The 12,401-nt window shown below is 34.0% G+C and overlaps 1 protein-coding gene across 1 annotated transcript in view; it reads right to left on the minus strand.

Annotated features, from left to right (window-relative positions):
• Positions 1–12,401, minus strand: part of LOC148311157 (sortilin-related receptor-like) — a 46,748-nt gene that overhangs the window by 14,629 nt on the left and 19,718 nt on the right. The window contains exons 6-12 of the mRNA XM_088257144.1: positions 7,504–7,773; positions 6,729–6,992; positions 4,724–6,266; positions 3,876–4,039; positions 1,979–2,147; positions 1,205–1,405; positions 60–384 (exon numbers count right to left, since the gene is read on the minus strand). Of these exons, the coding sequence (XP_088113270.1) occupies positions 60–384; positions 1,205–1,405; positions 1,979–2,147; positions 3,876–4,039; positions 4,724–6,266; positions 6,729–6,992; positions 7,504–7,773 (2,936 nt within the window). The remainder of the gene's footprint in view (positions 1–59; positions 385–1,204; positions 1,406–1,978; positions 2,148–3,875; positions 4,040–4,723; positions 6,267–6,728; positions 6,993–7,503; positions 7,774–12,401) is intronic.

Consider the following 12,401-nt stretch of genomic DNA (forward strand, 5'->3'; position numbering starts at 1 on the left):
GTATACTCTTAGGAGAAGTCATGCATATGAGTGGTGTGATAATTAGTTAGTTACGTTACCATTGGAACACATGTAGTGGTTCTTCTTGCAGGTGGAGGGCAGGTCTATCCCGTTGCCGCTGTTGGGCTTCTTCTCCTCGGGCGGGGTGACGAAGGTGGTGTTCCCGCAGCCAAGCTCATCCGAGTTGTCCCCGCAGTCGTTGACCCCGTCGCACTTCCACCAGTAGGGGATGCAGCGCGTGTTGTTGCACAGGTACATCCAGTTGTGGCACTGGTTGGAGGTGGGGAAGTTGAAGGCCGGCATGGGTGTCAGGTTGGTGGTGTTGGAGCAGTTTTGCTCGTCCGACATGAGCCCGTCGTCGCAGTCATCTTCCCCGTCACAAACCTGTACACAAACAAAATATTATAAAGTATTCCAACCATAATGATAAATACAATTCTGACTCGAAAATACATACATAAATTATGAACATTGACTAAAATAAGCTCAAGTAAATGCTATACAAACTCCTTGCCTGAGTCAAACTTGGGCTCCATTTTTTGTATAATATCATTTAATGAGTTTTATTTCATTACGCACTGTAATGAAATGAAACTCATTAAGTTAAAACTTAATGAGTTTCATTTCATGTAAAATATATATATATCAAACATATTGAAACTCATAACTAATGCGCAAAGAGGCAAATAGCCGCAAGTTAAAAACAGTAGTTTTGATGTAAACAAGTTTATAGTTAACATAAAATGATGCTTTTTGCCAAAACATGTATCAAATTAATACAATTTTGGGGCTATTTGGATAATAAATATCTCAGTAAAGGAAAGAGATAGAGCAAAATCTATGATTGTATATGATAGAGGCCAGTTATAAGAATGCTTTGAGCCGTATTAAGCCAAACAGCCACAACTTGAGATATGGCTAGTTGCCTTTACACAGTAGATAAGTGGTATTATACAAGTGTTCATTTAAAAAAAAATACATAATCCTGCAGCAACTCAAAGTTGCGAAAAACACCCTAGATGTTGACATATACATAAATCAAATAAAATGCCCTGATATTTGACAAATACTGAAAAACACAATTTCATGGTCCAAAAAAACTTATTTTTGATTTTGTAATTATATCAAAGAAAGTCATTGCATTGTCTTTTGTCTTTATATCAAAATCAACACTAAGCTAATAGACGCCGGTCTCCCAACTTACCCAGGAAGTGTAGAGGCACTTGCCGTTGCCGGGGCACTTGAACATCCAGTCCATGCACTTGGCATCCTTGCAGAGGCTCTTCAACTCGTCAGCCGCGTCGGGGCAGTCGTGCTCGCCGTCGCAGGTCCAGGACTTGGGAATGCACTGCCCGTTGGTGGGGCACCTAAATTCGTTCCCTTTGCACGTGGGAGGGTGCGACTCCTACAAAACGTAATTCATTTTTTGAAAATAAGCCAAGAGAAATTTCAAAACACATTTTAACCTACTCAGATGTTCTTCTTTGTGGCACATTTTATGAACATTATAAAATAAAACTACTTTGTTTTTAACCACTTTTTATTGGTACTTTTCTCCTGCAGTTTCGACAAGAACCTTGCATCATCAGGGTTGAACATGTACTAATTTTAAAACAATGAAATATTCATATTTATGCGAGTGGGCAGGTTTATGAAATGGATAATTGAGTTGGGTTTGGAGTGAGAGGGGATGCGGGTGTGGATTTTTTACTATCTATAGGAATAGGAATAAGAAAATTATTAAAAAAGGGCTATTACTTAAATTCAATTGATTATTAATAATACAATTTAAATTTTGTTTTATCGCTTTTTAAATTTTTAAAATCTCTTAATTCTATGGTATCCAAGTATTTTATTTATAATTTTATCATCAATCTCATGACACTTTATCATTAAGTTCACAACAGCCATCTATGGTTAGATTGAGAAAACTTTTATTTAGTTAAGTTGATAAGTTATTCATGTAACTATGGTTTACCTTACAATCCAGTTCATCGGAGCCATCTCTACAGTCATCCTCGCCATCGCACCTCCATTTGTTGGAGATACATTTGCCATTGTTGCACTTGAACTCCTCAGCCGTGCAGTTGGCGTATGTGCAACCCTTCTCATCACTTCCATCCAAGCAGTCTTTGTCATGATCACATCTGCAAATTAATTCATTTAAATTATTATTTTAATTTATTTCTTTAATTAGCTTATATTACACTAATATAAACTATTATTTACACTTAATTTACATCATATATGTATATATTTACATCTTCTTAAAGTAAACATTTATTTTTAATTTTTTTCAGACTATTCATTCTCCATACATTCAGGCATCTCATCATACATTTTCAAACCCTTATACATTAAACAATTTTGTGACTGGGTTTTATCCTTATTTCTAGTAATATGTTCATGAAAATTTTTATCTAACACTATTTTATCCTTAAAATATTTGAGTAATTTATTGTTTAAAAATTTATATATAAAAGATCAGCATATTTAATTTTAGTCTCTTTTTTATAAATAACCAGTTGAGTTCTTCTCTAATTTTTCCATATTATTATTTTTAGCATATATCTGATGTTCCGAAATTTCATTAACTAGGATATTAGAATTGAAGACGTCCAAATTAAAATATGAGGATAATGCTAGACAGTTATCAGATCATTGTTATCAGAACATGAAGGAAGGGTGATCAGCCCTCCACTTCAGGTACCAGTCAAGGGTAATATTGAATAAATATTAGAGTGAAAAAATCACTTATTTATTTGACCCCCCCCCCCTCCCTGGGAATCAAACCCAGTACGGGTAGCCAAGCGTGCTGACCATTACACTACGGCATTATTAGATGTGTATATTTCAATATTCACATATCATGGCATGTAGGAAACCGATAAATAATTTTGTTTTTCAAATTTTTAAACATCATTACATAGTAAAAGAGTGTTTTGCATATTATTAACACTTATTTACGAGACAAGGTTATTCAGTTATTGATTTTAAGTCTAAATACAACCGGCATGCACTGTGACACCTGTGCAAATTCAACGTAGCTGCAAATCAACTCGAAAAGTAAAAATAATGTCAGAAAAACACCTATGACCATAACAATAAATTATTTGCAAAGATCAATATTGTCACGCTCTTATATTCAAATGTGACGTGTATAAGGATATTAAAATAAATATTTCCAACAGTTAACTCCTATATTCATGAATTTGGTGGGTAGGACTGATTACTCTGTCTTCATATGATAACGATCAAGTTAACACCGCATCCGGGCCAGGGGTGCCCTATGCAGATACTACCTACCTGTGTGCAGATAGGGTTAACCCATTGCAATATAAAGCCGTTGAATCGCCGGCCAAAGTCAATTTGTCACTGACTCACAAAGCCGGCGATTCGCCGGTTTGTCTTTCAAGTGATTTTTTTAACATTAAAACTGAATGACAATAACTTTCACAACTCTGAACTGAACACACTCTTCCAAAACAACCTGGTGATGAGCCATAATGATCTAGCTTACCAACAAAAACCAAAATTATGCTTTTATATTTTACCTTTTTTTTTGTGTAAATTTAGTCTTAACATTATTGTATTTAAAAAATGTGTCAAAATTTTAAAGTGTTGTATGAACTATAATACGTAATAAAATTAATATATTAAAAAAAAATTTTTTTTTGGAAAACTTGGCATGATCAAGTATTTCAAATACTTGAAAGTGGGCAGGTCAATAGTCAAAATAATTGGCGTGTATGTATGCGAAGATGCATGAATGTAGAAGAGGCGAAGATTGTGAGCAAAGACTGATCGGTGTGGTATTCTTTTATCTCTGCCCACCCTTGCGGGGAAGCGGGGTGATGGTTAGTTAGTTCTCTTACTTGTAGTAGTGGGGAATGCACTTGTTGGTGTCGCACAGTATCATCTGGGGCTGGCAGGTGACCGTGGTGCAGCTCTGCTCGTCAGAGTGGTCCCCGCAGTCGTTGTCCCCGTCACACTGCCAGTTGCTGGGAATGCACACTCCGTTGTTGCAAGAGAACTGGTCCTGGAAGAATACAATCAAGGTGGACCTTTACTTAGGATGCATTATCACGCCCAGATAATAACACCACGAAATATAATTAATTACGCAGCCCAGATAATATATTTTAATACGCCTCTAAATATTAACCTACATCATATATTCCATATAAGCTTACTAAAAAAAATTATTATAGTAAAACAACATTTTTATATTTCTCATGTTTACATTTTCCTACTGTTTATAACAAAAACCTTATTTCCATTTCATCTTCATACATTCTCATAGAAACACTTTCCGCAATTCACATCAGTAAATTTTTTAAATACCCCGGTTTTACAGATAAATAAATTTGTCAATCTAAATATGTAATATACAACAAAAAAATACAGTATCGGTATGGACCTACGTGCATTTGACTAAATGACCACACTGACTAAAGCGCTGGTAAACACACACTTTTAGTATCTAAGAGCATGAGAATATAGAATAAATAAACAAACGTCTTTGAGGTCGCAAGGTTGACTTTCCTATAACACTTGTATACAAATTTACCAAACAGCAAATAAAACCCCCAATGTAGCATCCCAGAATAGTTGTACAGGTTATGGATCATGTAAGGCTAGTATGTGTGCGCATGTGTACTCATTATAGTTGGCCAATTTATGTTTTAGTTATAGGTAACAAATCGGAGAAATGGTTACTAACCGCACTGCAAGAGTTGAATTCCTTGGGGCATGTCATGTTACTGAAGGGGTTCTTTCCTCCCGGGCACAGGCACTTTCCATCCTTCATGGTCAATCCATCAGGACACAGGCAAGAGAAGTTGCCTCTCGGCATACCCAGACACAGGGCCTGGCAGTTGTTGCTCTTGGTGGCGCAGGCGTTCGTCCCGACCTGCAGGGAGTGCGAGAACACCTTGAGGTCCATCAGGTCCGAGAGCTCATCGTGAATCGTATTAACCAACACCCCGTGGTCCTTGTCAGCTGAGAATATCGCCTTTGCTTTCCAATCGTCCCAGTACATGGTGTCTTTGAACACGGCGACCGCAAAAGGATGGGAAACTTTCTCATCGTTAGCCAATATCTTTTTGAATAGCTGTCCGTTTAAATCGGAGCTAGCGATGTAGTCATCCATGGCGTCGACCCAGTAAATACGTTCCGCTATATGGTCAACGGTGATGCCGTTCGGCCATTGTACGACCGGCTTTGTGAACAGTCTCTGAACTTCTGTGCCGTCCAAGTTAGATCTGGATACAGAGGGGCTGTTGGATGCCCAGTCGGTCCAGAATAGATAGCCGGCAGTCGGATGAACGGCGATACCTCTCGGTTTCGTAAGAACACTCGGTCCGAGAATCGTGCGCCTCATTCTCCCCTCGCTACTCAGATCTGTCCTGACGGCCTCTATCTTTGCCCTCATGCCGTCGACAAAGAACAACACATTAGAAATCCAATCCAATGACATTCCTTCGATGCTTGCGATATCTGTTTTGACAATAATATCCGGATTGTTATTTCCATTACCTAAGCATTGTCTTCCAATCACGTCCGAGACAATATCCGCCCAGTATAAACAGTTGTTTTTGATATCAAACTCGATAGCTATGACATTTTTAAGGCCTTTGATCGGGAAAGCTTCTAACTTATTGTCTCCCAAGCTTATTCTTGCGATTCTACCTCGTTGAGCGAAGATCAAGAATTCCGTCGTTTCATTCATGGGGCAGGGAATCATATCGGGTAAATAATTATATCCGAAGCCATCGATACACATGTCTCCGTCTATTTTTCTGTATCCCTTGGTCCTGTTATAGAAATCTCCAGCTTTGCAACTAGCGGGAACAGCGTATGGATCGAATTTGACTAGAGTTTTATTACTGATGCAGTGGGACGGGTGACCAGTAGCGATAAAACCGAAATCACACTCAAAATCTTGTCGATCACACTGACAGACTTCCTTCTTCACCGGTCTGTCGTAGTTTTCTCCGTTGTAACAATTGGCGTGAGGGATTCGCCTTTGGTAGGTGTCGGTCACGCCCAGAATGCAGGGAACCTTGGAGCCCACTTCGGTGGAAGACGGTGACCAATATTTGTAATCATCGATGGTGCAGTTGTAGGAGAATGCTTTGAAGAGATCCACCTTGATAATGACCCACTGGTGGTGTCCCTTGGCGGAACCGAACATCGTGAATACTGTGGTGTTTTCTCCTGGCTCAGTCATTAAACCGTACACTTTGAGATCATTCTCGTGGAAACTGTAAGAAAAACAAGTCACATATTGAAAATATTACTTTTTAAATAGCAAATACTTTACAGGAAAATATAGTCACCAAAGTCTGTTATGTACTTTACAGATTTATTTAAGATAAAACAGAAAAATATTTGAGCGTGCCACTTTTTTTTAATGTTAGATTCTTATCAAATTACTATGCCCAGGGATTGTTATCAAGATTATTGTTGTTATCTCAGCATATATGAAAAAATTAAGAGGTTAAGGTCATCCATAAACCTCATAAATATCCAGACATCCATATTTTCACATCAAAAACATTGACATTTATTTTAGATATCAATAAAAATCTATAAAAAATCATTTGTTATTTTCATTATTATCTGGTGTGTCTATACAACTAAATTAAAATAATGATGCACTACTACTTCTTTATTTGATTGATAGCTCATTCACCATTAATGTGTATCACATTCGCTATACTCACTCGTGTGACAGCCATTTCTCTCCCTCATCCGTAGAATAGAGCAGTTCTCGCGTCTCTCCCCTCGTCTTGAAGTATCTGACCGCCACTAGCGCTCCCCCGTGGTCTCCGTAGTTGAAGAAATAGTAATCCTTGAGGATCTGCTTCCAAGTCAGGCCGGCATCTCGACTGATGAACATCCCCGGGTGGCCTTTGAGAGACTTGCCGACAACGCCAGTAGCCATGATAATGCCGGGAGCCGACTTTGAGCTCATAATTGTGGCGGACCTAAAGAAAAACAATTGTTAAACACCTAGAGTCGTATAAAACAAACAGTCCAAAAATATAATTATTTAACTTTTTTTATAAAATAGATATTTCAGGGAAAAACTAAAAATTATATTTTGACTACTTTAATGGCTTGTATGTTTACTTATTTATTTAATATTTGTATGTGAGGTACTTAGCTTTTTTTTTAATTTTTGCATTTTTTTATTGTTGTATAAAAACACTATTACTAAGATTATTATTAAGATTTCTATAATTCAATTTCATTTAATGAATAACGTCATAAAGCGCAAATTTTTGTACACCCATATGACTCCCGTCAACATGTAGCTAAAATATTTGTATGGATATGTGAGCTGTGTTCGACGCACAGAACATGTTAATTGGTCAATAAACTCTGAAAAATGATTATTTCCCAAGCACAATTCATGTTTTCCGATTCTGAATTTTTGAGAAGTCGTACTAATTGTATAAGAGTTTCCACAGTCACAGTTGAATTTGATATTTTTACCTTGTAACGGGGTAAAGTTGACTGAATTTCTGACTCAGATGGAGACTGCAATCTTCGAGGAGGGCACAGTTGATCGGTTGCCCTTCGTCATCCTGCTTCGGGGGCTGGATATTTCCCCACGTGTTGCCATGGTCAAAGGAAATGTACGACATGAGATGCTCGGGGCCGATGTTAACACCGGAGGGCTTGGTGACCACTTTCGATGCGATGTAGATTCCACGAAGACCTTCAACCTTGTAAAGATCGGCAAACGATTCTTGAGCGACGTCACTATAAAAATATATTAATCATTATTTATATGACATGCCAAAAGACAAAAGTTATTTTACCCACATCTTTGCATAGGTTTACTAAAACAGTGATACTGAACTGGCGTTTATGATATTTTGTCAGGAGAATGTAGTTTATTATGTTTATATAATAATTAAACTACAATAATAACAAAAAATACTCCCATACTAAGCATAGATATAGTATCTGCATTTGAAGCATGTCAAAATAATAAGAAATCATTTTTTTTACTTTTATTGCTTTCAATAATTTCATTTCTTGTTTATAATTCTCTAATGTTTAATTTTGGGCTAGGATTGGATAATGAACCTTCTAACAGACTATTTTTTCATAGAAATTCGTTTTCGTTTTCCGTAGTTACAGGCTCTAAAAAAAAATCTCCACTACACACGATATAAGGTGTCTAGCAAAATATTTTAAACATTGAAAATTAACAAAGAAACACTATTTTTATTTATACAAACGCTTTTATTATATGTGGATTTTAATAATAATAAAAAAACACCAAGTCAATGTGTGTTTTCTCTCTGCAGCTATCAAATGGTCCATTTCCCCTTAGCCTTACACTACCAAATTTATTGAATATCAATGTTTAAATGATTTAATGAGACACCCTATATTATGGCTAATTGATCTTAAGAAAAAAAAATAACTTGACTTGTGGGTTGGTTATATTTATAATAATTTTAAACATTGTCAAAATATTCATAATTGATTGAAAGCATTATTTAAAAAATGTTTTTAAATGTTTACAACATAATAAATAGTTGTTTAAGAAATGAAGCTGCTACTTTATGATATGTTTAAATTATGTGTACTGATGGTTTAAAATGTATAATATTAGTTAAGATATTCAAAGAAAATTAATTTATAAAATAAAGAAATTTAAAGAGAGAAAGTGAAAAAGCAGAGTAGAAAATTGGCCTTTAAAAGTGTTTTAGTATAGTGTGTGTAAGAACCCCCCAAAAGAAAGAATAAATAAATGAATATAGAAACTAAAGAAGAATTGATATTCTCAAATGATTACATATAAAATTATTTTCCATTTGCATGCATAGGCTGTTACCACCAGTTTCTGACAGTGAAAAATAATAATTACATAGTTTTACCGCCATTTATCTGGTCTTGGGTTTGATTCCTGACAGATCTAATAAAAGAAGTGAGTATATTATATTAGGCTTGGCTTTTAATAAGTGTAACTATATATTTTAGTTGAATATGATTTATTTAAAGAAAAAAATGACCTTTATAACTTTGAACTTTCCAAAAACTGAAAAGATGTCAAAGGTCTTATAATTTGTATTCAAATGTTGTAAATTCAATTAAATAAAAATAAATATCCATAAAAAGTTATTTTTAGTCAAATAAATATGTATTATTCGTTATGATAGACATTGTTAAAAAACAAAAAAACTATAAAAAAAGTAAAAACAGAAATACAATCTTAAAAAGCGGATTTTTTTTATAGATGTGACAAAATTTTGATTTCAATATGTATTAAGAATGGAAAGGCAAATATTAATAATAGTTATTACATGCAATACAGTCCAAACATGTTTAAACATATTTTTTACTCTATTTCAATTCTACAATGTATTGTAATAAAATAACGAGCCGTGACCGGGTTTCATCGTTACCAATGTCATCAGACTGGTAGTTTCGGTAAAGATGGAACCCCGTCACTGGTCAAATAAAATAAAAGTGGAAAAAACTACATAGTTGTTGTTTTACTTTACAAAATGCAATTCCATCAAGAAATGTCAGAACCAAATTTAATTTAAAAAAAAGTACAATATACTCATTGAAAAAAAAATCGTAATAAATTTAGATAGAATTTTTGTTGTACAATAGTTCATATAAGAGTATCAAAGGTAAAAAAAAAACAAATATTTTTTGGGTTAATCAATGTGTAATTTCTTCTTCCTGATTTTTTTAGCTAGTATAATTACAGGGGCCATCTTAATACTTTAGTCAGCCTACATATTAGTATGCGTTTTGGTGCCCAGTATCAGGTGGCCATCATGTTTAGATCAGATCTACAAGGCATGCGTCTAAGATGGACCCACCAGGAAGACTTTCAAAGGATGTAAAAATAATAAATTAGATAAAACAGTTAGTGCTGGGAGCAAGAAAATTCCTCACAGACTATGTTAAGCTAGAGCAGCCAAGAAATAGAGAAATGAAACACGTTTTGTTTGTGGATATGTTTTGAACAATACCACCCTCTAATTGATTACTCCGGTGTAATCTCCAAGCATTTAAAATTTTGTTGAAATACATCCAGTAGTTAAGGAGTGGTGTGTGTTTTATTGAATGCTTATATTGTTCATGAGGCGGCACAGAAAATGGCCAGTCCCAAGGGGGGTTACAATAATAACCCTTTGCACTCGAAAGTTTTTTGATATTAGTATACTGCTAACTCAATCGAATTCGGAGACTTGCTATTTTATTATACATACTTATATAATTCTGGTTGATTATATTGAAAAGTAAAAAACCAATAAGTTAAAAATATTAAATATTATGACTTTCTTTAAGGCTTTATTTTCTTGGCCCCATAGCGGCAGCACATGAGTAGTACAGATAACCATGCATGCCACCTTTATGGCGGCACTCCAGCGCTGAAGGTTGAAACTATAGTTTCCTGTGGATGGCCCCTGATACGCAAGCAGAAAACATCAGAAGGAAAAAAATTGATGAACTATAAAAATTCTATAATATTAAGATTGACCTTGAAAATCTAAATTCATTAAAAAAAATATTAGTATAATTGATTGAGATAACAGGGCATACAAATCGAAAAAGCTGAAGAACTAAACACCTGCAGAGGTTTTAATACAGACTATATAACTATTTAATAAAACAAAATAAAACCGATCAGACTCAGTGCGGATAACATTTTGGAGGTTAAGAATGATGTTATCGGAAACGTGATGAGACATGAAGATTAGTTTCTAAGTGCGTGCAATTAAACACATGGATTCTAAACACCAAATCATTGGCTACATGTCTCAGCTTACCCTCTCTCCATTATCACGGAGGGCCATTGTCCATTACTTCTGATTTAAAACAAACACAGCATTAATTAATCACCAATTACTTCCTACAGTATCAAACACGATGATGTATATTTTGAAAAACTTAGTGTAAAATAAATAAATTAAATAAACAAGAATGGTTTTTTAACATAGCATTTTATTTACAGTAAAACCTCGTTAATTTCAACTTTTTGTCCGCCTCCGTGGTGTAATGGTCAGCGTATTTAGCTACCGTGCTGGAGGTCCCGGGTTCGATTCCCAGGGGGGGGTAAAAATAAACATTAGTGATTTTACACTGTAATATTTATTTAAGATTACCCTGGATTGGTTCCTGAAGCGGAGGGCTGATCACCTTTCCTTTGTGTAAGTAATGATCAAGATAACACTGCATCAATTCGATGCAGTGCTCTATGCACCATTGGGTGCTGATAAGGGTTATAAGTAATTAAGTAATTTCAACTTATGGTAATTCAAAAATTGCTTAAAATTTTTAAACAATATTGCGAGAAAAGTGCAAAAAATACACATAAAAAAACAGGATAAAAATTTAAGGTATATTTTAATAAATTTGATGTGGTAATTTTTTAAACATATTTTTTAGTATTTTTTCTATAATCCGTACTATTTTTTTTCGAAACATTGATAGGTAAAAATTAATTTAATATATTTGTGTAAATTCATAATATTTGTCAAATTTTGGGCGTTGAATTAACGAGCTTTTACTGTATACGCTAACCATTTATATTTTCACTTAACCTTGTAAAGGCCAATATTAAACGTAAACTTCTGATTAGGTTTCTACATGACAATGTTGGGGTCACACATTTTGTTACAATGTAGCAAAATTGGAATAAAACTAAATTAAAGACGATTGCTTAAAATATTTTTAGTCAGTGTTTAATTTTATTGAAATCTTCGCATCTTTTTGCCTTAATTTTGAAAATCCACCAAAAAGGCAAAATGATTAAAAACAAAAATAAATAAAAAATGAAGACAGAAAATCTATGTTTGAAAATAACTAACAGGTATTTTCTATTTGTTTAATACGATTAAAATATTATAAATATATTTTTAACATAATAATATATCCACAAACTGTTTTATTTTATTTAATAAATGGCACTAAAAAAATATAAAACAATATGCATCAATTACAAAACAAGATAAAATAACTGAGTTCCAGGATTTTAACCCAGTTGTTTTTCGGCCTGATGGGTGAGGTTGATAAATACATTTATATTTTTAAAAAATATGAAGCGATATTTAAAAACGATTTAATGCAACAAAATATGTATATTTGAAAATTATTGTTTTTTTTTGTAAATTGATAAGATTTTTTTTCTTTTTTAAGATACATGAATTCTTCACTAGTTATTTTATTGAATTAATATTTTTCTTGTAATATAATTAAATCAAATTATGTTAACGATTACTCCTTTGAAATCTTTTTTAGCTTTATCTAAATTCTAATAACTAATTTCAATAAACCAAACAAAAATCAAAATGAATATTTTTTAAACACTGATAATTTACATTACTTTTCAAGAACCCTTTCATATCAATATTTAG

The sequence above is a fragment of the Brachycentrus maculatus genome, unplaced genomic scaffold (genome assembly GCF_059751285.1).
Source record: "Brachycentrus maculatus isolate JH-2025_06_01 unplaced genomic scaffold, ASM5975128v1 h1tg000071l, whole genome shotgun sequence".
Taxonomy (NCBI): Eukaryota; Metazoa; Arthropoda; class Insecta; order Trichoptera; family Brachycentridae; genus Brachycentrus; species Brachycentrus maculatus.